The 27,583-nt window shown below is 41.4% G+C and overlaps 1 protein-coding gene across 2 annotated transcripts in view; it reads right to left on the bottom strand.

Annotated features, from left to right (window-relative positions):
- Positions 1 to 23,938, bottom strand: part of TFRC (transferrin receptor) — a 50,115-nt gene extending 26,177 nt beyond the window's left edge. The window contains exons 1-7 of one of the 2 annotated variants that reach the window (XM_033958051.1): positions 23,827 to 23,938; positions 20,921 to 20,984; positions 19,370 to 19,586; positions 16,279 to 16,480; positions 14,609 to 14,749; positions 13,373 to 13,472; positions 371 to 493 (exon numbers count right to left, since the gene is read on the bottom strand). In XM_033958051.1, the coding sequence (XP_033813942.1) occupies positions 371 to 493; positions 13,373 to 13,472; positions 14,609 to 14,749; positions 16,279 to 16,480; positions 19,370 to 19,586; positions 20,921 to 20,953 (816 nt within the window). In that variant the 5' untranslated portion in view covers positions 20,954 to 20,984; positions 23,827 to 23,938. Of the gene's footprint in view, positions 1 to 370; positions 494 to 13,372; positions 13,473 to 14,608; positions 14,750 to 16,278; positions 16,481 to 19,369; positions 19,587 to 20,920; positions 20,985 to 23,745 lie in introns of both variants that reach the window. The other variant, XM_033958052.1, reaches the window with a different exon arrangement.
- Between the last annotated feature and the right edge of the window lie 3,645 nt (positions 23,939 to 27,583).

The following is a 27,583-nucleotide window of genomic DNA, read 5'->3' as shown; positions in this document are numbered from 1 at the left end:
GGCTATGCCTTCCTAAAACAGAGCTAATCTACCCTTACAACCAAACCAGGGAAAGCTGTGAGGAGGCTTAAGAAGACTCAGATTCTCAAGGATTTTGGATTCCCAGCCGTCAAGCAGGAAGGAAAGCTTTCCACAGGTATCCAGTTTAGCTGGCCCAGCTGCCACTATCAGATGGAGACATTGGGCTGCACTGTGCCCCTCTAGGGGAAAGCACACAGATGTAGGTTGACTGGTCTGATGAAGAATGAAAACCCAGGTAAACTTGGTTAAATTTCCTGTCTCATTTAAGTGTAAGCTTTTGGGCGTATAATCAAATGCCATCTACAGATAATTGCCTACTCTCATGCAGCAAGACCCTTCCCTAACTTGCCTTTTCAGCAAAAGTGTTCTTTCCAGCTCGAACAATAACCAAACAGCCACTGACATCGATGTTCTTTTGAGCAAGTTCCTGGAAGTCTTCTTTACGACCATAGTAAGCATAAACCAGTTTACCCTGTACCACAAAAATAAAATAAGGCATCTTTATAGACCACTTAGAAGAATGAGCATGGGAAATACCCTGGATTTGCCCCAAATACGAATCAAAGTGAATTTAAGAAATTACAATTATTACTCCCACTGGCTGCTTCTAATTTAGTAGTGGCTGGAGATTTCAATGCTGTTATAGATCCATTAATGGATAAAAAAATCAAGTAAAATTATGACGTCTTTAGGGTTAGATAATTTGATACAATCTTGTGATCTGAAAGATATGGCGGATACTTTATTTTAATGAGTGGGAATTTTCTTTTTGTTCACAAGTTCATAAATCTTTTTCAAGAATAGATTATATTTTTGTTTCAAATCAATTAGTACAAGTGACAAAAGCATCCATAGATCCTATCATATTGTCTGATCATGGTGGTGTGTGGATTGAGTTTAAGTTTGAGGAACAAGAGTATAGTAGGTCTGTTTGGAGATTCGATAAAACAGTTACTTACCGTAAGAGGTGTTATCCAGAGACAGCAGGCAGCTATTCTCACATATGGGTGACGTCATCCGACAGAGCCCCGAACCACTTTGTCATGATGGAGAAGTGAGAGCAATGAAAAATACCACTTTCCAAGTGATATACTTTATATGAGCCTTATCCATTGGTTCAAATGGAGGCTTCATGAGTTGAGTAAGGACAACATTGAGGTCCCAAACCACAAGAGGCAGTTTGAGAGGAGGTTTGACATTGAAAAGTTCTTTCATGAATCTGGAAACCACCGGATGAGCAGAGAGGGGTTTCCCTTCAATAGGCTGATGGAAAGCCGCAATTGCACTGAGATGGACTCGGAGAGATGTAGACTTGAGGCCAGAATTGGATAAGTGCAACAGGTAGTCCAAAACAGAAGATAAGGAGGATTGCCGAGGTTCCTTATGATGAGAAAAACACCATGTAGAAAATCTAGTCCATTTTTGGTGATAGCATTGTCTAGTTGTAAGCTTTCTAGAAGCTTACAACACATCTCTTACAGATTGAGAAACTGAAAAGGAGTTATGTTGAGAGGTACCAGGCTGTCAGGTGTAGAGACTGCAGGTTGGAATGAAGCAGAGATCCCCGACTCTGTAAGCAGAGATGGAAAAACTGGTAGAAGGTATGGCTCCCTGCTGCTGAGTTGAAGTAGAAGGGAGTACCAGGGTTGTCTCGGCCGAGGAGCAATTAGAATCATGGTGGCATGATCGTTCTTCAACTTGACCAGAGTCTTGAGAATGAGAGGGAATGGAGGGAATGCGTAGAGGAAGAGATTCATCCATTCCAGAAGAAAAGCATCTGCCTCGAGGCGGTGAGGGGAGTATATCCTGTAGCAGAATTGAGGCAGTTTGTAGTTGTGGGGAGCTGCAAAGAGGTCTATCTGAGGGGTTCCCCACTGTGAAAAAATGTGATGAAGAGGTGAGGAATGGAATGTCCATTTGTGAGGTTACAGGAGATGACTCAAGTTGTCTGCCAAGCAATTCTTCGCCCCTTGAATGTAGACTGCTTTGAGGAAGGTGTTGTGGCGGATTGCCCAGTCCCAAACTTCCAGAGCTTCTTAACAAAGGGAGGCAGACCCTGTCCCTCCCTGTTTGTTGACATAATACATGGCGACCTGGTTGTCCATGGACGAGGACTACTGTGTCGTGAAGTAGATGTTGAAAAGCAAGGAGAGCTCTGAGGATCGCTCTGAGTTCCAACTGATTGATATACGACACCGACGATCCGTACTGGTCCAGAGGCCTTGAGTACGGAGACCATCGAGATGAGCGCCCCAAGCGTAGGTCGAAAAACCTGTCGTGGGGACCTTCTGATGAGGGGTAATTTGAAAAAGCAAGCCTCTGGAAAGATTGGAAGAGAGCATCCACCAACGGAGAGACTGCTTCAAAGAAGGAGTGACTGATGTGTCGAGAAAGAGGATCGCAAACCTGCGTCCATTGAGATGCCAGGGTCCACTGAGGAATTCTCAGGTGAAGTCTGGCAAAAGGAGTCACGTGTACTGTGGAGGCCATGTGACCCAGAAGTACCATCATGTCTCGCTGAGATGGAAGAATGGGAAGACACTGTGTGACAGATGAAGAGTTTCCAGATGTTGTTGCGGAAGGAAGGCTCCGAGTTGGACAGTGTCCAGAACAGCTCCAATGAATTGTAGATTCTGTGAGGGCTGAAGATGAGATTTTGGAAAGTTGATTTCGAATCCCAAACTTTGTAGGAACCATGTAGTCCATTGGGTCGCTACAATAACCCCTTGAGATGTAGAATCTTTGATGAGCCAGTCGAGGTAAGGAAATACCGGAAGACCATGATTCCTTACAGCTGCCACTACCACTACCAGGCACTTGGTGAAGACTCTGGGAGACAAGGCCATCTGGGAGACTAACTGTATTGATAGTGCAGATTTCCCACCTGAAATCTGAGGTATTGACGGGAGGCCGGATGAATGGGAATACGAGTGTAGGCCTCCTTGAGATCCAGAGAGCATAACCAGTCGTTCTTCTCGAGAAGGGGATAAAGGGATGCCAGGGACAACATTCAAAACTTTTGACTAGAAATTTGTTGAGCCCTGAGATCGAGAATGGGCCGCAGATCGCCCGTCTTCTTCGGAACAAGGAAGTAACGGGAGTAAAACCCCCTGTTCTGCTGTTCCAAGGGAACTGGTTCGATGGCATGGAGATGAAGCAGAGCTTGAGCTTCTTGGAGAAGAAGGGCGGTCTGGGATGGATTGGAAGGATACTCTCTTGGAGGAAGCTCTGGTGGAACCTGAGTGAAATGGAGAGAGTATCCTTCCCTGATGATGGCAAGCACCCAGAGGTCGGATGTAATTAACGTCCATCGGTTGTAAAAATGATGGAGACGACCTCCTATAGGGGAAAAAAAAAAAAAAAAAAAAAAAGAGACAGAGAGGTGGAGATTATGCTCTGTTTTAAACAGTCAAAAAGGCTGAGAAGCCTTAGGTGCAGCAGAAGGTTGGGATTTCTGTTGCTTCTGAGGTTGCTGTTTTTTCAGAGAAGGGCGAGTATAAGGAGCTGGCTTTGGAGCAAAACGCCTTTGATAGATAATAGCAGGGCGTGCAGGCTTGGCAGGAGCTGGCTTTGGTTTAGGTCTGACAATTGAAGCAAATTATTTTTCATGGTCAGATGTTTTAGTGGCTTCCTCGATTGACTCGTCAAAGAGGTCGTTGCCTTTACAAGGAAGGTTAGCTAAGTGGTCTTGAAGGTTAGAGTCCATGTCAATGGTGCGAAGCCATGCAAGATGCATAGCCACAGAGCAAGCAGCCGCTCTGGCAGATAACTCAAAGGCATCGTAAGATGACTGCAGGAGATGGAGACGTAACTGAGAGAAAGAAGCAATGACTTCTTGAAACTCAAAATGCATATAAGCCAAAAACTTCAGTAGAAGAGAAAGAAGAAATTCAAAGAAAGTGATGAAATAAAAATAATTGAGGACATCATAGCATTCTGGTATATGCGACGTCCAAATTTGTCCATAGTTTTCCCCTCCCTTCCAGGAGGAACTGTGGCATAGACCTTGGAAGGATGGGATCTCTTCAAGGAAGATTCAACAAGCAGGAATTGATGAGAACTGTGAGTTGTCAAATCCCTTGCGATGCACAGTCTTATACCTCAAGTCCAATTTTCCTGGAACTGCTGGTATGGAAAAGGGAGTCTCCATGCATTGAGCAAAAGTCTGGTTCAAAAGCTTATGAAGCGGAAGCTTGAGACACTCTACTGGAGGCTGAGGAAGACGTATGACTTCTAGATATTCCTTAGAATATTTGGAGCCAGTACCCAATTATACATCCAAGTCTACAGCCATCTGTCGCAGGAAAGACGAGAAAAAAAGCTGATCTGGCAATGCGTTGCCTCGAGAAGGACTCGAGGACGATGAGGCAGCTTGTGTTGAAGAAGCTTCGGCATGGAAAAAAAGCATCAAAGGAACCTCGAGGTCCAGCATCGGTGGTCTGGTCGAGGTTGGAGAAGAGTGAGGCTTCGAGGAAGATGGTTTATCCTGTGAAGAACGATGCCTGGAAGAATGTCTCAATGAAGGCCTCGAATGGTGGTGAGAACTGTGTCTAGAACCAGATCTCGAGGATCAAGGAGATTTCGCCTTGGAGACATAAGCAGCCGATGCCAATGTATGAATAGGGCTAGAGGCTGTAGATCGAAGCTCCAGAGGCTTGGAGGAGGAACCTCGATGCACTCGCAAAGACTCTGCTCCTTGCTGAGTGTGAGGATTCTCGTCAATGCACTTGCAAAGAATCTACTCCTTGCTTTTCATGCTTGGATGGCAGACCAGACACTCGAAGAGACTCTGCTCCCTGCAAAGAGTGTGGAAGCTCCGACTGGGACATAGGAAGCGGCTCGACCTCACGGGAGTCTGCTAAATGCCCAGGCAGGATAATAGGAAGCAGTTTAGAACCCATAATAGTAAGGTACTGAAGAAACTGCTTCTCTAATATGGACTGGAAAGAAGTCGGCAAGGTGGGATCCGCGTCTGAAACCGGACCACCTGCCTTGGCTGGAGGTTCCTTCGAGGCAGTGTGAGTGTGTTTCGACTTAGTAGTCTTGGACACTTTAATCACCACCGGTGGAACCGACTGCTGAGCTATCTGACCTGAGGAAACGGGGGGAAGATACAGCAGATGACGTCGAAGCAAGAGCCGCTGCAGCGATGGAAGTCTAAGTCTAAGACGCCTTCGAAGTCGAGGGATCAGTCGGAGACTCCATCTCGAAGAGCTTGTCCACCAGAATGCAACGACGCTTGAAAGCACGAGGCTGAAGTGTTTGGCAAGGCAGGCACGACCTTGGATGATGTTTCAGCCCAAGGCACTTGAGGCAGTGTCTGTAAGGGTCCGTGAGGGAGATCATGGGCTGACACTTGCTACACCTCTTAAAGCCTGTAGCAGGCCGGGACATAGGACGAAAAATAGCCGTCGCAAAGTCGAAGCTTGCGGGCTGTGCGGCCCGTCCCGGAGAACGGACGGAAGAATAAAATATTTATTTTTTTTTAACTAAAGGAAAGAAAACAAAATAAAACAGCGATTCGTGAAGAAAATACACCAACCGCGGTTGAAGAGAAGGCAAAAAGTGAATGAAAACAGAGTCAAAGACGGACTTCTCGGCTCCGCAGAAAACTAAGAACTGAGGAAACGCGCCCTGGGCTGGGCGGGAAGGCACTCACGCATGCTTGGTGCGGGCAACTCGAAATTTTGAGTTTCTTCAAGCAAGTCTGCTTGTGAGGCGTCCGCATCGGGGCTCTGTTGGATGACATCACCCACATGTGATAATAGGCTGCCTGCTTGTCCTGGGATAATCAGTGAATTACAGAATGCATTAAGAGGAAATGTTACATAAGAGATTTGAGTTACAGAATTACAGATGCATGGAGAGAAAAGTTACACAAGAGAATGGGGTTATATAGGGAGGGAAAATGAGAGGTTGGAGATACCCAAGAGATTTCATCAGGAATTGCAGCGGGGAAATAACACAGTGGGAGAAGGTTATCTATTTAGGTAATAAATTAGTTGAATAGAGTGGTTTTAATTGATTTTCGGTCTATTTGACTTCATTTATGCAGTTTCCCAGCCAGGATTGCTGTCTGTTTGCTTGATATATGAAGGTTCTGTCCAGGAAGGATTTGTATTTACAGTCTGTGATCTTTGGGTATGCAAAGATGTTTTTGTTTCTGGTGGTTCATGTGGGGTTGTGTAGAATGAAGTGTGTTTGCAGGTAGGAAGGTGCTAGACCCCAACCTTGTTTGAAACAGATTCATTCAAATTTGAAAAATATTCGCGCTTCCATTGGTAGCCAGTGTAGTTTTTTGTAATAGGGGCTAATGTGGTCTTTTTTTCTCAGTCCAAAGATTAAGCAGACTGCAGTGTTCTGTACTAATCTCAATTTTTTTACTATTTTTTTTGTGGGATACCCAGGTAGATGATGTTGCAGTAGTCTAGGATAGATAGGATCAGCGACTGCACAAGTAACCTAAAGTGTCAAAGTATTTTTTTGATAGTCCTTGGCTTCCACAGCATGTAAAAGCATTTTTGAATCTGATTGAGGGACCAAAAATTTGAGCGTATTAAAAGTTTAGAGGAGCCTAGATCATTTAAAGAATTAAAAACAGCGTTGAAGTCTCTTAGGTGGGGATGGTTTCACAGTAGAGTTTTATAAATCATTTCAAATTACCCTATTACCTCATTTAATGAAATTATATCAGGGTTGCATTATAGGTACTATAGCAGAATCATTGACTATAGTTTTGCCAAAGCCAAACAAAAATCCTACATTGGTTTCAAATTACAGGCCTATATCCTTAATTAACGTAGATGGAAAACTTTTGGCTAAGACATTGGCATTACGCTTGGCCAAGGCTCTTCCTTTTATTATTGATATGCACCAAACTGGATTTGTTGCTGGGAGACATTCATCTAACACTAGATTGGCTTTTCATATGTTAAATTTAACAAAAGCCATGAAAGATCCTGTGGCCTTAAATGCAGAGAAAGCCTTTGATCGGGTAGAATGGACCTTCATGTATCAAGCTATGGAATGGTTTGGAATAGGTTCAAGATTTATACAAATGATTCAAACATTGTATAGCTCCCCTGTTGAAAAACTATATATTAATAATAATTTTTCAAAACGCTTTCATTTGCAGGGGGAGGAGGGGGGTAGACAAGGTTATCCCCTATCTCCTTTGCTTTTTGATATTGTTTTGGAACCCCTATTATTAGCTATTCAGCAAGTAAAGGAGATACAGGGTATTCCTTATTCAGACCGGGAATACAAAGTCTCTGCATATGCAGATGATATTTTGCTTCATTTGAGAAATCCAGAAACAACCATTCCATGCTTACTATCAGACAACTTCAAAACATTCAGAAAAGAAATCAAAACCCTGCTTTTCAAAAAATTCATCCAAATATCTTAACCCCTCCTCTTTTACCTCCAGAAGATTCACCTACCTTCAGATAACCTTCCCCCAAATTACCCACCTTAACACCTTCCAATTAAACAAATACCATAAATAGATTGTAACCTACCCTCTCTAACTGCATTCCATATGTATTTTTCATACAGTTCTTCACTGTCAGTTTAATTTCCATCCTATAAGTTCACATAGAATTTTTCTTTTTTCAACCATCTTTATTTTCTCTTCTTTATTAATTTCCAGGTACTTTAGTTAGATTGTGAGCCTTCGGGACAGTAAGGGAATTTTTTAAGTACCTTCTTACTTCTCATTTATAATCTTAATGTATATTTTCTTCAAACCGCTTAGAACCTAACGGATGTAGTGGTATATAAGAAATAAATTACATTACATTACTAGACTTGATTGAGAAATTTGGAAAATTTTCAGGGTATAAGAAATTGGAGTAAATCTGAAGTTCTTCCACTAAACGTGTATTGCACAAAAGGATTATTTGATTCATTTTCTTTTGTATGGAAGGAAGATGGATTAAAATATTTGGGAATTTGGATAAAAAACAAGCTGGAAGACACAATGAAAGAGAATGAAAAATCTTTATTGCCAAAGATAAAGAATGTGTGAGCAATGGAATCCATTACATCTGTCTTGGTGGGGGAAGAGTACAAACTATTAAAATGATAATATTGCCTGTGGTTTGTTATCAAATGGGAATGTTACCTGTTTTTTTTAAGGGGTCCTTTAAGAAAAAGCTAAACAGCATTCTTACAAAATTTGTTTGGTTGGGCAAAACTCCTAAAATTGCTTTAGTATCTTTACAAAAATCAATTGCGGAGGGTGGCGTAAATTTTCCCAATTTCTATAGATATCAAGCAGCCTATATTTTACGAAAGGGTATGTATTGGGTCCTCTCAGAGCTCATTGATAATACCCCAGATTGGTTATGGTTGGAGTGGCGACTCATGTTCCCTTTACGATTATGTCATGTCCTTAGTATTAAAATGCCTAGATTATATAAAGAAAACAACATCTTTATGGATACATGGAAAACTCAGATATGTTAGTAATTTAAAGCCTATTCCAATCTATAAATCAACAAAATCAAACTATATGGTTAAACTCCAAGATTCAAATTGGCGGATATAAGGTCATTTGGAAGCATTGGATGATTGCAGGTATATGAATTTTAGGTGATGTTATTTCAAATGGTAAGCTGCTTGAATTTTCAGTTGCAACATAAATATGGTCCAATAAATCACAAGTTTTAGATGGTTGCAACTGAAGTAGGCTATTCAAGAAGGGTTTCCTGAATGGAAAAAAAAAATCTCAATAATCAGTATAGTCTGGAGTTCTTATGCTTTCAGGTGGACTTCTTGGGTCACCAGGCTGCAGTGGTATAAATTGATAAACGGATTTATAAAACCAAAAAATTGACTTAGGCACATTTGGAGTATTGAGATAAAGCATCAAATTACTGCATCTCAATGGCCATGAATTTGGTCCGCATCTGAGACAAACTTGGTTTTTTCTTTTACATAGAGCATTTTGGACCCCAGTTAGATTACAAAAGTTGGATAGCTCTAAGTCTAATAGATGCTGGCATTGTAATCTGGAAGCAGGGACTTTAGATCATTTAATATTCTATTGTCCCTGTATCATGGCCTTTTGGAAATCAATTTGGTTCCAAGTTAATTGTTTATTAGAAAACCATGTAGCATTATCATATGATAAAATAATGTTCGGTATGAGAACAAAAAGTCAAATTTCAAACAATAATAAACTTTTATTGATCATGACAGGAGTCGCCATACAACATATTACCATATTGGAAAAGTTACAGTAGACTTAACTATACCTTTTGGTGAAATTCGTTGTGCCACATTTACAAAATGGCAAGAACTGCCATACAAAGAGGGAATTAATTTTAAAAAGATTTGGGGGCCATTGACAAATTATTGCAATGATTAGACACCATTATCCAATGAAAGTACTCTCATACATAGGGGGAAGAGGGAGGGTATAAAGTTATATTAAAGATTTGATCAATAGAGAATACAATATTTGACATTTTTGATTAAAATATTTATTGGAAGGGTGGGTAGGGAAGGTATAAATTTATGTTTAAGATGTTAGAAGAAATACAAGTGATGTTTACAAGGTTTAAATGATGTAATAGTGTTCTTGATGTAAGATGGAAAAATGAATAAAGAATTTGAAAAAAAAAGTGAAAAAAGACAGAATATCGGCGTTAACTACCCTAAAGAAGAGATTTAATATGCAACATGCAAAAAAAAAAAAAAAAAAAAAAAGGCAATCTCGTTCTACAGGTAAATTTGTTTCTATACTAGTGAAGTAGAATTCATGATATCACCATCAAAATTACCCTTAAGATATGATTAATGTTAAAAATTCTCATGATCAAAATTGGATTCCAGTTTTTTTAATCTGCACTAGCTTAACAGACCTTGTTGAGATCTAACACTTATTTCAGAAGCTACAGAAGAACATCCTGCTGGACAACTTGCTTGCGCAAGTTTGACTGTAGAATTCAGCTGCCACAATGAATGGAAAAAAAGACCCAACCCACTATGTACCCCCGCTGCTCTACATGCATGTCCAAGTCTGTTGTGCAACTTCTTTTGTGTACTTTACTGAAAAACGGTGGGGCTAAAGCATTCTCTCAATTTTGGGCTATTCAAAACCTTGGGTTTTCTAAAGTCAAAGGGGTGCTATTATTGGAGGCAAAGCCTCTCCTCTTGAACACACCCACCCCCTCCCTCTCAATTCCGTCTCCCGCTCCTGTGCTAGCCCTAGCATTTCCCATATGGATGCTGCTGCTGCTGGCTCGATCTGACCCCAGAAAAAGGAAATTAGAGCTTGGAGAAGAATCAGGCCGACAGGGGCAGGATACCAGGTAACTGCAATAAAATTTTAATCATAATTGTGATTAGCAAAATGTTATTTGGCGCATTAATCACATGCTAAATCTGCAGCCCTAGTAAGGGGAGATCTATTCATCACAGAAGTGATGGAGGGGAACAATGGTAGTTTAACATGATGGGCATGTTGCATATTCAACTCAAATTTGTGTTTTTAAGCCCTGAAAAAGAGGGGGGGGGGAATGTGAGAATACAGTATTTTGGGGGATTTTAATATTTCTCAAATGTACTGCATATTTCTAATTCGTGCATTTTTTTTGCTGAATGTATTTGATAAAGTTTCATAAGTTAACACAAAACAACCCAAACCAAGGTCAACATGGGCATACCAACACCAAACAACCCCCCCCCCCGCCCCAAGAGCTAGACTAGTGTTTTTGTATTTGTTAGGATACCATGTGGAGAATATTGAAGCACTGGAAGATCTTATAACTCCTGCCATGAAACAGTAGAAATTAGTGATTAGGTTACACTACAAGGATCCAACATCTGCACCAACTACATATCAGAAGCTAGACATTATTCATTATGTTCATTCTTCCTGTGTTAAAAAAATGAAAGCCTAGTCAGTGCCTCCCATTTTGATGCTTCTAGGTCAGTGGTCGCCAACTCAAACCCTTTACAGGGCCACATTTTGGATTTGCAGGTACTTGGAGGGCCTCAGAAAAAAATAGTTCACGTCTTAAAGGAATGACAATAAAACTGTTTATAGTTTATAAATCTTTCCTTTTGGCCAAGTCTTAAAGAAACTGTTTGATTTTACTTTTGCGATTATGATAAATATACCGAGGGCCTCAAAATAGGCCCGGGGGACACTTACGGCCTGCCAGGTACTAAGTCCGAGACCACTGTTCTAGGTCATCTTAGCAGATAGCAAGGGTTATACACAGTACAATACCCTTGCACACTTGCTTAGGATATTTTCCAACAATTTTTGAAAATGTGGTTTACTTAGCATTGGTGTCTTAAGGTATAAAATCCCATGATCCGTTTTAACGTATGGAGGTGTTTTTAAACAGAATATCCAAAGTTGATTGCTTATGCTTTGAAGCAAAGTGGATCTTTCTTTTTTTTTTTTCCAATTCTTTATTATTTTCAAAAGTGTAACATTAAAAACCACATTTTATACATCAATGACACTTAATATACTATTAATACCCATTTCAGAATTAACCCCCAACACTAACAATGCCCATCACATAAAACTTTTATCATGAACCCCAATATATTTAAATTCATTAATCAGACCCCCCAGCCTCCCTCCTCCCGGATGTGCATGTTATTGGGAAAAACAATTAAGCAATACAATATTTTGATAATGGCTCCCAAATCTCCTGAAATTTCTTAAATTAGTATTCTTTTTACTTCCTCTTATACTTTTTCTATTACAGATAAAAGTCTACTCATGTGTCTGTTCTTTGTTCATGTTTGATTCCCATACAGGAAGTCAGCTCTGATTGTTATATTGGTTTAATCAACCTGTTGTTATGCATATCTTTCACATGATTTGTACTTGTTATTATATATTTGCTTTGTTACCTGCAAAACTTTCAATAAATACACATTGACTTAAAAAAAAAAATTCCCTTTTTGAATGGCTAATATTCTTTCCATTTTGTACACGACACAATGAACTCCATCAAAAACTATAATTAAGCCTCGTCCAATTCTTCCAATTACTCGTAATGTGTTGTATGGCAACTCCTGTCATTATTAATAAAAGCCTATTTAGATTATTTGACTTTTAGCTCTCATTGACATGCCAAAAAGTACAGTATCATAAGATAATGCCACTGGATTTTCCAACAAACAGTTTGGCCCCATATTGACTTCCAAAAAGCCAAAATAAATGGACAATAAAACAATAAATGATCTAAAGTCCCTGCTTCGAGATGACAATGCCAACATCTATTAGACTATCTAACTTTCGTAATCTAACAGGGGTCGATAATGCTCTATATAACAGAAAAAAACAAGTTTCTCATAGATGCTGACATTGTACATCTCAACCTCCAAGTCCAAATTCGTGGCCATTGAGATGCAGAAATTTGGTGCTTAATCTCAATACTCCAAATGTCCTTAAGTCCAGTTTTTGGTTTCTTATTTATAAATCCAGCTAACAATTTATACCACTGTGCGGCCTAGTGTCCCAGGAAGTCCACCTGAAAGTATAAGAATTCTAAACTATATTGATTATTTAACTATAATTTTTCCATTCAGGGAACCCTACCTGAATGGCCTGCTTCAGTTGCAAAGTGGATCTTTCATTTATATGTAGATCCCAGAGGGGCTTAAAGAAACCGTTTGGTCCCTGTGCTGAAGAGCCATTTAAGAACTTAAGCAAAGAGCAAGCTGCCTTTAACCCGATGCTTAGTGTGCACACTTCAAGACTGATACCTATTTTATCTATAGATCATATTCTGCTAAATAGAACCACTGATGATCTGTGTATAGTGAGTGAAATACTGTTATGATCAATTGATATTTGCATGAGTGACAAGTTGCCATTTATTTTTATTTAAAGCTGTACGAGTCATCATCAATATTGATCTACAATGCTGTAAGGTGGATAGATGCGAGTTTGTTATAGCCAATAATAGTTACATTTGTCACTCAGTGAAGTGTACTTTAAGACCGAAATGGGGGGGGGGGGGGAAGAAGCAAAGTCGGTCAGTGTCTCAACTCTGTCCTGGAGCATCCCCTTGCCAGCCAGGTTTTCAGACTACCAACAATGGATCTGCATAAACTTGATTTGCATACACTGCCTCCCATTATATGCAAATTTCTTTCATGCATATTCACTATGGATATCTTGACTAGCAAGGGGGTAACTCCAGTATCAAGTTAAGAAACACTGGTGTAAGTGATAAATTTCATGGCTGGTCTGAACCAAGTTCCCCATTAGTGTTCAATGCATATTTTATATATTAATGTGGTAGTATCAAATTTGTAAAGGAGTGGTATTTTGAGAATGTATTTAACATCACTATCCCAGAAGGATACTTACCACAACTGTTCCAGGAGCACTGTAAGCCACAAAACCTGAAACTGGAATTTGTTCCACTGTAGAGTTATTTTCTCCAATAACAGACACACTATTTGGATAACTATTCAAATGAGAAACAGCATTTCAATTTTCATGAAGACTGTACCCTCCACCATTAAACCACCACCACTTATGTACATGATTTTAAAGATATCTTAAGAACATAAGAACAGACCACAAGTCCATCAAGCCCAGTATCCTGTTTTCAACAGTGACCAACCCAGGTCACGCGTACCTAGCAAGATCCCAAAAGAGTAAACAGATTTTATGCTCTTATGCTAGGAATTGGGAAGGAGCTCCCACGTAGAGAATGACACGGTGACAGAATTCATCACCGTTCTCGTCCCCGCGGATAACCGCGGGAAATAATACCATGTCATTTTCTAGTGTCTATTTCAACCTCAATCCTTCTATACCAGCATTCTTCAAAGCAAAGCTTGCGGGTCAGTGGTTGTGCACAAATATATTCCGATTCTTCCCTCTCTCCTTAAAGAATGGCATGAAGATGGTTTCCCGCGGTTATCCGCAGGGACAGGAACGGTGATGAATTTTGTCCCACGCTCTCTCAACTCTCGCTGCTCCTTGATGTCTCTCACGACTTCTGCCCCTGTAATTGGGATCTCCTCCACGAAGAAAGCGTCGAAGGTCTCCAACTCTGCCTCAACTAAAGCAGGACACAGTGGAGGAACAGCCGCTGGAGGGAAGAGAGAAACCTCCAGGTTCAAATCCCGGCCCTTCTTCCTGCTGAGGATAAGCTGGACACTCCTCTGGCATTGACATGGGAACTCCCAGAGATGGCAACAAACTTGAGAATAGAATGTTGCGCAGGGGTAGACATTTGAACCACGGAGGACTTGGTTTGAACACTCCCCATGTGTTCAGAGTGAGGCATCACAGCTTTGTAAGTAACTGAGTTCCTCCAACAGCTCCCTCTCAGAGGAAGACTTGAAGATGCCGCCATCTTGGTCTGCCCCCTCCACTTCACTCTTTTCTTTAACCAAATTGCCACTAATCTTATAAAGTCTATGAAGCTATTCTTTCAGTAATGTTTCCATAGTCTGATAACAAAATGCTCCTCATGACACCTAGCAAATCCTGTAATCTATGTTAAGGAAGATCCTGGTAGTACTGGAAAAATCAAGATGCCTGGTAGTTAAGGGGGGGAGAGGGGAGATAACCAAACTAAAAGCTACTTACCGTCCTGCTTTCTGGAGAGAGACATAATGTTCATCATACCAGACTTTATCAAGCTTGAAACTGCTGAACTGACTGTGAATATAATTTCCAAGGTTTTCATCTTCCCAAGAGCCGGCTTCATGAGGGGAGAGAGACAGTCTCCTAAAAAATTGAGTAGAGAATATTAGAAAAAAGGGTTAGGTGTTTGAGCAAACTGAATAACTGGGACAGGAGCAGTCATTCTGAAAAAGATACAATCACAAAAACTGCATCAGATGGTGGCAATCCCCCCCCCCCAAAAAAAAAAAAAACAACACACACATACAGCTATGGTACTGCAGTCTATCTGCCCACTATATTGTAACATGAAATTGCTTTGAAATATTCCTGCCCAAAATAAGCCAGGAGCACAGATTTGTACCAGGTGATGAATTTGAGAATGCATTGACCAAAGCTGCTGCTTCTCCTGGTACCACAACAATAACTTTGGGACTCTGTTTTAGAGATGCCCAAGGTCCCTTGGGAGGGGCCTTAAACAACCTGGGTCAGAGCCTGAGAGCGAGAGAGCGCGCGAGAGAGAGCGCGCGCCAGAGAGCCACTTCTGCTGTTGTGTTTTGGTTTTTTTTTTACAGTGTTAACAGCTTTTTCTGCGTATGTGCCCATTGCTATCACCAGCGATGGGCACATGCAAATTTAGCGAATCTTTGCTGCTGTCCACCGATCTTATTTGTATGCGTGATTTTTTTTTTTTATATTCTTTATTCATTTTATATTTTACATAAAGTGCACAGAAAACAGCAATTACATTAATACATCAGTGCTGGGCGTGATGGACCTCTGGTCTGACCCAGTGGAGGCAACTTCTTATGTTCTTCTTATGAAATTCCACAAAATTCTCCATAAATAAGATTTATCTCCATCCCATCCACCATATCAATATCAAATAAACTACATAATATAATACAATATATTCTATCCTTCCCTTCATATCTAATGATGAAAATTAAAATCCCACCCCATACAATCATTTATGTGTGGGCCATTAATAAATTAATGTAATGAATAGTTATACAGGGAAAAATGATAACATAAATGCATGTGTGATTTTTAAATAATATCTTGCGTTAGCAGACCATCGCTTTTTAACATGGGTTTTTGAGAATCCTGGCTGAGAAGACAGGACTACTGCATGGTTGTGATCTTGGACATGCTAACAAGTCCTATAAGCGAGTGCATGCACTTTTTTGGGTAAATTTCATATTTGAGAACCTGATGAAGTTCAATATCTCTTCCCCCCTCCCCCCACACCAAGATAAAAAGGCAAGTACCATAGGAAAAAGGTGATCTTAAAAAATTTGAGAAGTCAGACATGCAAGAAATGACTAAACCACCGAGGAGCTCCTCATATTTAAAGCTTCTGTATATAATTTCAGTGTACAGAAATCAAGTGGAAGGGTGGGGAGAATTTATAAGTCTTCTATAGAAAGAGATGCTGCCGATGTACAAACTTGTGGTTTGATTGTGGAATTTTGATGTATCTGATAGGCCAATGGGGGTGTTTACTGCTTTGGGTAAATCATTCATATTAGGAAGGTTAGATAAGTACAAAAGACTATATTTACAGACTCCTCCTACAGCATCAAGCCTCACACTAAGCTTTCAAAAGGTAGACTAGAAGCAAAATTACATACTTGATATTTTCCAGGAAGTCCGCCCTCATCAGTCTGTTTAACAGTAGGGGTTTGAGGTCATTCCAGTACAATTCAGGTACTACTTGTGGCTCATCTACTGAATATGCTGATACTGTAGGAAGATGGCCGCATGCATTACTGTTAACGCATTTCTCACTTCCTGCAGAGTGGCCACGATAGCTTAAGTAGCCAATCAGAAACCCTGAGGGGGGGAAAAAAAAGGCTTTATCTTGTTTCTAGAGGAAGAACCCCCCTCCCCCTGAATTCAAAAATAAGAACAAAGCTTAAAAACTTATTTCACTATTCTTCTTTTAAGAGCTGCAAAGCTAATCAATTTGTCCACAGTACTCATCCTGGTTTTTAATCCACTTTCTTGGGGATGCAGTGTTAGGTATTTCTGCACACCATCCCATCTTAAAGCTAAAGAACATCTTAATGTCAGGAAAAAGCTGCATCAGTCCCATCCAACGTCCATTACCATTAAATTCCTCAAAGTGGCAAATTCAAACTGATGTGTTAGTTTTTGACTAAAGCAAACAAACCAAAACTGCAGACTTTTACACGGTGCAGGCAAATTTTATTTTGACAAATAAATCTTAACTAAAAACCTTTTACCAGACGGGGGACCCAACAAGGTCCGTGTTTCGGACAACCTTCATCAGGGGTCCTAATAGGTACAAATAACAATATTAAAACAACCATATAAAAATTAAGATAATAAAAGTGCTATATATGAATATTGTATGTTTTGATGATCCTACTTATATTTAAGATAGGTGTTTAGGAAAAAGAATTATAGATGTGTGGAAAGAAAAAATGGGTAAGAAAGAAAGGAAGAGAGAAAATTAATGCATAGTAAAAATGTATACATAAATATAAAAATATTTGAATTTAATATGCATAAACATGTTGAATGTGAAAAGCAAATGAATATAGAGTAAGACCAAGATTAACCAAGTGTGAGAGAAAGGGTGAAATGTAGAACAATATAGGAGAAGGTAAATATCCTTAATTTTTATATGGTTGTTTTAATATTGTTATTTGTACCTATTAGGACCCCTGATGAAGGTTGTCCGAAACACGGACCGTGTTGGGTCCCCCGTCTAGTAAAAGGTTTTTAGTTAAGATTTGTCAAAATAAAATTTGCCTGCACCATGTACAAGTCTGCAGTTTTGGTTTGTTTGCTCTGGTCTGTTTTTTCACTGCAGACGAAGTTGGACCTCTGGTTCTTTTGTTGTTTTGTAGTTTTTGACTAAATACATCTGTCAAACCTAAATCTTAGAATTTTAGGTCCCAACTCGCTGTTACTTTTAAATAAAAAGTGAGAATTGCAGTAACTTTAATACACCCAACACTAGAAGCACTGGTTATATCCGATTAAAACCCAATATAGAACAGGCAGTACCACAGGGCTGCGAGCTCGTACCTGCAACAACTAGAAAATGATATGTGACAAAATTCATCGCTGTTTCCGTCCCCGCGGATAACCATAGGAACCAGCGTTATTCCTTCTATAGCAGCATTCTTCAGCACAAGGCTTGAGGGTCAGTGGCTGGAAACCATCCTGTCTCTTTCTTTAGTGAATATCTCAACCTCTGTCCTTTATTACACCAGCATTCTTCTATGCAAGGCTTGAGGGTCAGTGGTTGTGCTCAATCTTCCATCTCTCCTTAAAGAATGACATGGCAATGGTTTCCCACATTTATCTGCAGGGACAGGAACTGATGAATTTTGTCACCAACAAGTCCCATATGTGAGTGCATGCATATTGGATAAACGCTACAAAAACACCATAGCTATATTGGGTCAGACCACTGGTCCATCTAGGCCAGTATTCAGCTACCAACAGTGGCCAATCCAAGTCACAAGTAACCTGGCAGAAACCCAAATAGTAGCAACAATTCAATGCTACAAATCTCAGGTTAAGCAGTGGCTTTCCCTATGTCCATCTTAATAGCAGACCATGGACTTTTCCTCCAAGAACTTGTCAATTTTTTTTAACCCAGCTATGCTAACCACTGTCACGACATTCTTTGGCAACGAGTTCCAGAGGTTAACTATTCTTCGAGTGGAAAAAAAAAGTATTTTCTCCTACTTGTTTTAAGTAATTTCCCTGTATCTTGAGTGTCCTCCAGGTTTTGTACTTTTTGATAGAGTAAAACCAATTCACTTTTACCCGTTCTATACCACTTAGGATTTTGCAGAACTCCATCAAATCCCCCTTGGCCATCCCTTTTCCACAATTACAAGTCCTTAACCTCTTTAGTCTTTCCTTTATTTTGGTCAGTCTTCTCTGAATATTTTCCAATTTCACTATCTTGATAGGGTGACTAGAACGGAACGCAATACCTCCCTGGCTTGTCATGTATCCTCTACTCTTTTAGGCTTTCCTGTGCTTTTGGCTTCAAAATAACCAGGGCTATGGAATTGGAGCCAGAAGCCGTTTTAGGTGGAATCTGAGTTGGTAAAAAGTATACCAACTCCACCTTCAAATAAAAACAAACAAACCAAAAAGAGAAAACTCACCTTGCAATATGGTAAAAATTTAGCTTTTTTAAAAAAAATATATATCTTTATTCATTTTTAAATCAAATAGCCAATGCACAAAAATATCATAAATAATTCCAATATAGCACTGTAATCTAACACATAAAATCTAATAGCATAAAAATCCCCACCCACCCTTCATCAATTTCCCAACAAGCATACATTATACTATATTATGCAATTTATATCATATCATAACTTTTTTAATTTCATTCCAAATCCACCCACCCCACTTGAGTGTGCTAAATAATCTAAAAAAAGAGTAAGAAAAATATTCGCTCCCCTCTGGATCTAAAAAGTGAGATTTACCAGTATTTTAGATCAACAAAAATATTAAACCCCAATATCAGGAGTCAAGCTGGACAGAAGGAAAAAAAAATAGTCAATTTAACTGAAAAGATAGCAAAGAAACGTATCTGTAGCATGAAAGATACACCCAAACCCCTAATTAGAAAATGAGCTCCTAAAATTCAAAGTTAAGAATAGAAAACCTAAGCTTAAGTTTTTATAAGAAAAATGAAATGTTTTATAATGCCAAACGTACCAATCAAAAACAGAAGGGCAGCAGCGATGACAAGAACGCAGAGGTTGCGCTTTTGAGTCCTGGGCTTCAAGACACGAGGAGGTAGATGGTTCTCTGCAATGCTGCCATCGCATGCCTCTTCTTCATCAGTAGCCAACTTCATCTCTACATTACTGCCATCTCCGTCTGCTTGCCGAGCCAGGCTGAAACGTGTATAGGAGAGCGGCTCGCCACTAAACTAAAAAATAAAGGGTGGACCAAGTCAGCAGTTTAGCTTCAGAGGCACTAAATAGACATGTTACAGTGGCAGGATCATCTGATAACTTAACTGTTCAAGGAACATTTTCGACTGCTTGAAAAACACAGCAATAAAATGCTGAGGTACTTTTATATAGAGATATTTAATACTATGGTTGAAACATCTGTATCTGTGATCCAATCCTGTTTAACATCTGATGTGAAAGATAATACCTTGACACATTTACAGTTGGAAAAAATGGAAAATGTTATGAGATCAAGGAATTTTCGTTTTCTGAACTTTCCTTGTTCTCATTATTTGTTTCCAGTTGAGCTTCTTCAGATGTATTTAAAAGATATTCTTCATTATAATCAGGCAGAAGGTTTTCTCCCTGACAATTTGTATTACACTCCTAGAAGCTCCAAGGTTATATCAGAGGAGGGAGGAACGGATCAGCTTGTATCCTCAGATAGTTTGAATATATCACAATTCCTGACTATATTGCTAAAAGAGCTACTCTGTTGGTCTCCTTCAAGACTGAATTGGAGAAGCAAGCTGTTCTTAAACTTTATTTTTGTAAACAGAAAGACCTTGTTCTGTGGGCAAAATATAGATGTGTTCCCAGATGTTTCCAATATAGACAGAAACAGTTCCTACGGCTTAAGGCTCAGGTCCTAGCTGTGGGAGCTTTATTCTTTCTTAAATTTCCCTGTAAGTGCTTGGTCACATACGAGAACAATAAATACATTTTTGTTGATCCATCCCAGTTGGAGATATTTTTGCAAGATATATCTAAATTGGATAATTTACCCCAGACTAATGCAAAGGTTTGAAAAGAAGCGATATAAAAGAAGATGAATAATTCCCTGCCTGTAGATAAGGAGATTATATACTTTCTATGTTATTTTAAATATGTGTGCCTCCACTAGGTTAATAGCAGTCCTAATAACGTGGACTAGAAATTTAAGTTGGTGTATGATTTTTTTTGTTTCCTGGAACTCCTTTGTAATTGCTTACAGTTTTTATTTGTTGTATTAAATGATTAATCTTATTAAAAAAGATATTTATTACTAAGTACTGTACTGGGTGGGGGAAGAGGAAAAATGGTTTCTTTGCTTCCTATATTCTTGGGGTAAAGGGTTGCTTATCTACATATATTATGGCTGTCAATGATGGTGCACTTTGCTTTGTAATAGCACAGAATTTCACTTTCAGAAAGCAACTCGAGTCCCCTGCCAACTAATAAGCCATGAACGCATAAGATTTATATCCTTTAAGTCAGCCTCAGAGAGACTTGTGACCAAGATGTGCATAATTTAACAGTGAACATTTACCAGATTTGAGATTGCTGATCGTGCCTGATCCATAGCTTCCGATTACGATTCACACCCCGATAACCTACAAGGTTTTTTAAGAGTAGAGATTGATTACAATATAAATCAACAATTTCTGCATAAGCTGCGCCCTATAGCCTCAGGGTTTGTTACACCATTAGTTATTAGTGTAGTTCACAGAATACAAAATCTACACATTTTAACAAATGAAAAAAACAGTACTTAATTTATACTGCAAAATTTACTGTATGGTTGAAACCATTAACCAGATGCAAACATGCCAAATGCACCAAAGCTTCACAGTACAGCATATATTCAACAGTGCCCCAGATTTTCCATTATTCCCCCAATTATCTCTGTCCTCCAAGCTCCTGTTCACCTATACTGCAATGTAAACTTTTAAAAGTTCTTATTTAAATGACTTAGGAATTTTTACAGAGGTGTAGTACAAAACAGCCTTATGCAAGTATTTTCCAAGAACTAAGGGTTCCTATTACATAGCCACAATAGAGGTTTCTATTGTGAGCTAATGAGGTACCGTATTTTCACGCATATAACGCGCATACGTGTATAACACGCATAAGCGTATAGCGCGCAGGAACAAAGCATTGCTGTATAAAAAAAATCTATATAGCATGCACACGCGTATACCGCGCATGCTGCTATAACCTCCTTCCGCCACCCCCGCTTACTCCCTCTTCTGGCCTGCGAACTGGCATCCTCCCCCCCCCCCGCGATCCTACATCCCCCCAAGCACCGCAAAGACATCGCTTACCCGATTGGGCACCGGCACCAGCACCAATGCACAGGACGTGCCAGTGCCAGTGCCTGAAGATCCTCCCTCGGCTGGGCTGGGCTGGTCTGGGCTTTGAGCATTTGCACATGCTCAAAGCCTTCTGGTCTCGCTCTCTCCGAGATTCTCAGATTCAGAATCTCAGAGAGAGCGAGACCAGAAGGCTTTGAGCATGCGCAAATGCTCAAAGCCCAGACCAGCCCAGCACAGGGAAGAGGGAGGATCTCCCTTGCACCGCCCAGCCCAGCCCAGGCGAGGAAGGATCTTCGGGCACTGGCACGTCCTGTGCATTGGTGCTGGTGCCGGTGCCCAATCGGGTAAGCAATGTCTTTGCGGTGCGGGGGGGATGTAGGAGCGCGGGGGAGGGGGGAAGGATGCCAGTTTGCAGGGAGGGATGCCGGATTGCAATAAGAAAAAAAAAAAATTGTATAACGTGCTCACACATATAATGCGCATGTAAAATCGTTCACACATATAATGCGGTTTGTAAAATCGTGTATAACGCGCGCATTATATGCGTGAAAATACGGTAAATGCTCCAACATTCATAGGAATTCTATGAGCATTGGAGCATTTACCTTGGTGGCCCTTGGTAATACTTCATTCCAATTTTCCAAAAATGCAATGTTCAGAAATAACCTTGGCTTGAATGACTTCTGTAATTAAGAATTAAATTGGTCCCAGTGTTGATGTCTATTGGCATCCAAAGTAAACATATGAAAAGTTGATAACTGTACCTCTGCTTGTTTCCCAAATCAGATATTAAAGATAAGATATGAATTGCTGGTTTTGGTTGTTGGGCTCTCGTGTGAGTATTCATTTTGGTCATAGACTAATAAAGCCATTAAAATATGGCTTTTTTTCAAGTTACTGCATGAGCAGTTAGCACATGGTAATATTGATACACTAACTGGTTAGCACAGAATATCCACTCTGCCCTGACATGCTTTCTCACGAAAATAAAAAAAATTATTGTTACATTAAGTGTACATTAGTATCTAATGCAGCTTAGTAAAAGACCCCCTTAGTTCTTAAAATACTAGGGGGTCTTTTTATCAAGCTGCGGTAGGGGTTTAACACGCGTTAAACCGCCTGCCGCGCTAGCCGCTAATTGAGCAGGCGTTAGTTTTTAGCCGGTCACAGGGGTTAGCATGTGATGAAATGTCAGACGTGCTAACCCTGGTAGTGCGGCTTGATAAAAGGACCCCTAGAAGTCTGCATTGTAGAATAAATTACAGTACCAACAATGCAAGATGACTAAAATCCTGCTTTCCCACGATGATAATCAGATTTCAAACAAATAATTAAAGCCTACATGGAATGCCCTCTTTAAGATAGAGAGCACTGCCTTCAAAGAAAAAAACCAGCCACACAATGCTGTGGTTACACCGATTGCATTTTAAATTAAGATTACCGATTAGCAGCACCAGAAGGCAAGCCTGTTCTAGAAGGGAGTGGAAGCCTTATCAAGCATGCAATAAATTCACCACACCTCAATTCCCTGAACATGTACTAAAAGAGTTATCCATGGGGTGGCGCTATCAGCCAAGGCAATATGAAGGGCCACTTCCCAACCACAGTATGGCAGTTACCATCCATGAAACCAAGATATACCTTGCTGTTTAGAAGCAATGTCCTACTCATTTCTATAGCACTACTGCAGCAAAAACAAGATGCTACACTATAAATTGCTGCTGACGCCCAAGTGTAGTTTAGTTAGCACTATACCGCTTCTAGCCTAAGTGGTTTCCATTCAGAGGGTCAAAGTGAGCTTTGATGCAGCTAAATAGAAGGGCTGAGTCCGCCTTGTCCAAGGAGAGGAAGCTAAGGACGTCTTATGGCAGCTCCTTACGGGACAAGCAAAGCATGCACAAAGCAAAGAGCCCACCTGCTCGTAGTCACCGCCCTGACAGATGGCTTTTCTGGGGGGGGGGGGGAAGGTCAGGCCACAAGGTCACAGCCCCCGCCAGCCCAGGCACAGCCCCTACCCCTCGGAGCGCCGACCTCAGAGTCAGCGCGAGCAGGCACTGACCTTGGCCAAGACACTTCCGGGAAGCCAGCCAGCCACGTGCGCCATGAAGGCGGCTGTCCGCGCGACCGCCTCGCCCCTTACCTGCCAGCGGGCGCCCCGGAGAAGCTGCCAGAAGCTTAGAGGCGCTGCGACGTCACTTCCTGCCGGCACGTAGACAACCGCGAGACAGCGAAGAGAGAGAGAGAAAAACCGCGCGCGCTAAACCCTTATAGCCTGGACGGCCCCGCCCCTCGGTGACGTCACGGGAGACGCGCCCCCGCTGGCTTTGGGCCGATCGCAGCAGATCGTCGCCCTTGTGCTGCAAAAAGCGCTGCAGGTGACCAACAAGGCCCAGCCCTCGTGCGCTTTCCTTTGCTACGAGGGGGAAACACTGAGCTGCGACCCCCAAAGGTAGGGGGAGCAGCTGCAGCTTCTACGGTACAGTAAAAGCATGCCAAGGAATTGCCTTTCTTTACTCTCCCACGCACAGAGCCAGCACATAAGACATACATGGACACACACACACACACCAGCACATAATACATACACGGACACACACACCAGCCCATAAAACATACATGGACACACACACACACCAGCACACAATACACACATGGACACACACACACACCAGCCCATAATACATACATGGACACACACACACATGTGTGTGCATGTATTATGTGGTGGTGGTGGTGTGTGTGTGTGTGCATGTATTATGTGTCCATGTTTGTATTATATGCTGGTGTGTTTGTGTGTGTGTCCATGTATGTATTATGGGCTGGCGTGTGTGTGTGTGTCCATGTATGTATTATGGGCTGGCATGTGTGTGTGTGTCCATGTTTGTATTATGGGCTGGCGTGTGTGTGTGTGTGTGTCCATGTATGTATTATGGGCTGGCGTGTGTGTGTGTGTGTATTATGTGGTAGTGTGTGTATATATTATGTGCTGGTGTGTGTGTGTGTCCATGTATGTATTATGAGCTGGTGTGTGTGTGTCCATGTTTGTATTATGTGCTGGTGTGTGTGTGCATGTATTATGTGGTAGTGTGTGTATATATTATGTGCTGGTGTGTGTGTGTGTCCATGTATGTATTATGTGCTGGTGTGTGTGTGTGTGTGTCCATGTATGTATTATGTGTTGGTGTGTGTGTCCGTGTATGTATTATGAGCTGGTGTGTGTGTGTGTCCATGTTTGTATTATGTGCTGGTGTGTGTGTGTGTGTGCATGTATTATGTGGTAGTGTGTGTATATATTATGTGCTGGTGTGTGTGTGTGTCCATGTATGTATTATGTGCTGGTGTGTGTGTGTGTGTGTCCATGTATGTATTATGTGTTGGTGTGTGTGTCCGTGTATGTATTATGAGCTGGTGTGTGTGTGTGTATCCATGTTTGTATTATGTGCTGGTGTGTGTGTGTGTGCATGTATTATGTGGTGGTGTGTGTATGTGTGTCCATATATGTATTATGTGGTGGAGTGTGTGTGTGTGTGTGTGTGTCCATGTTTGTATTATGTGCTGGTGTGTGTGTGTGTGTGTCCATGTTTGTATTATATGCTGGTGTGTTTGTGTGTGTGTCCATGTATGTATTATGGGCTGGCGTGTGTGTGTGTATCCATGTATTTATTATGGGCTGGCCTGTGTGTGTGTCCATGTATGTATTATGGGCTGGCGTGTGTGTGTGTGTCCATGTATGTATTATGGGCTGGCGTGTGTGTGTGCTAGGTGACTTCAACATGCCTGATGTGGATTGGGTTACACTTACCTCTGCTTCCGGCAGCAGCAGGAGGCTATTAAACTCTATGAAAGGAGCAAGCCTCAGGCAACTGGTGTTGGAACCGACAAGGGATCAGGCAATACTGGACCTGATACTTACCAATGGAGAAAGTGTCACAGAGGTCTCGGTGGGCGACACATTGGCCTCCAGTGACCACAACATGGTATGGTTCAATATCAGGAAAGGTTTCACTAAATCTACTACACTAACCAAAGTCCTCAAATTCAAGGACACAAATTTCAAAGATATGGGAGACTTCGTTCACCAGGCGCTACAAAGCCAAGAAGAAACCGATAACGTGGAAGACATGTGGTCGACTTTGAAAGCAACCATACAAGAAGCAACAAACCGCTATGTAAAATCAGTAAGTAAACGGAGAAGGAACAATAAGCCACAGTGGTTTACTGCGGAGATCTCAGACCTGATCAAGGAGAAGAAAAAAGCATTCATCTCTTACAAACAATCAGGGAAGCAGGACTCTAGAGCAGACTACCTGACCAAATCAAAAGCCGTCAAAACAGCAGTCAGGGAGGCTAAATTCCTCATGGAGGAGTCTCTAGCAAAGAACATCCAGAAGGGAGATAAATCCTTCTTCAGGTATATCAGTGATAGAAGAAAAAACTCAGGCGGGATTGTACGTCTTAGGAATCCAGATGGAGACTATGTGGAAAAGGATTCGGAAAAAGCCCAACTATTAAATGAATACTTCTGCTCAGTCTTCACCCGAGAAGCGCCAGGGCTCGGCCCTCAGCTACAGACAAGGGTTGGCTCAGTTGACCCGTTTAGTAACTTTGAGTTTACGCCCAGCAGTGTCTACGGTGAGCTGTCAAAGCTCAAGGTTAACAAAGCAATGGGGCCGGACAACCTGCACCCCAGGGTGCTTAGGGAGCTGAGTGATGTCTTGGCGGAGCCACTGTCCGCGCTCTTCAACCTCTCCCTTAGTACAGGCAGCGTCCCGTTGGACTGGAGGACGGCTAACGTCATTCCACTGCACAAGAAAGGCTCAAAGATGGAGACAGCAAACTACAGACCAGTGAGTCTAACATCGATAGTGAGTAAACTAATGGAAACTCTAATCAAACACCAATTAGATAAGATCCTGGATGAGGAGAATCTACGGGATCCCCGACAACATGGATTTACTAAGGGGAGATCCTGCCAATCCAACCTGATCAGCTTCTTTGATTGGGTGACAGGGAAGCTGGATATTGGGGAGTCCCTGGACATCGTGTACCTGGACTTTAGCAAAGCATTCGATAGCGTACCACACCGCAGGTTACTGAGCAAGATGAGTTCTATAGGATTAGGTAACACATTGACGAAATGGGTTGGGAGCTGGCTTGGAGGTAGGCTCCAAAGGGTGGTGGTGAACGGCACCCCCTCCGAAATGACGGAGGTGATTAGTGGAGTACCACAGGGCTCAGTCTTGGGCCCAATCCTATTCAACATCTTTATAAGAGACTTGGCAGAAGGGCTTCGAGGTAAAATAACATTATTCGCCGATGACGCCAAACTGAGTAATGTAGTGGGCAAATGCACAACAGACGAAGATTCAATGCCCGACAACATGATGCACGACCTACTCCTACTGGAGCGATGGTCTAGGACATGGCAACTCAACTTCAATGCCAAAAAATGCAAAGTTATGCACCTGGGCAGCCAGAATCCATGCAAGTCTTATACCCTTAATGGCGAGATCCTAGCAAAAACGGTAGCAGAACGAGACTCGGGGGTAATCGTCAGTGAGGACATGAAGTCTGCCAATCAAGTGGAGCAGGCTTCGTCCAAGGCAAGACAAATCATGGGCTGCATACGAAGGGGTTTCGTCAGTCGTAAGGCGGAAGTCATTATGCCATTGTATAGATCCATGGTGAGGCCCCACCTGGAATACTGTGTGCAATTCTGGAGGCCGCATTATCGCAAGGATGTGCTGAGACTGGAGTCGGTGCAAAGAATGGCCACCCGGATGGTCTCGGGACTCAAGGATCTACCATACGAAAAACGGCTTGACAAATTACAGCTATACTCGCTCGAGGAGCGCAGAGAGAGGGGAGACATGATTGAGACGTTCAAGTATCTTACG

The sequence above is a fragment of the Geotrypetes seraphini genome, chromosome 9, assembly GCF_902459505.1.
Source record: "Geotrypetes seraphini chromosome 9, aGeoSer1.1, whole genome shotgun sequence".
In the NCBI taxonomy this organism is placed as follows: domain Eukaryota; kingdom Metazoa; phylum Chordata; class Amphibia; order Gymnophiona; family Dermophiidae; genus Geotrypetes; species Geotrypetes seraphini.
This window is presented reverse-complemented; position numbering and strand designations above follow the sequence as displayed.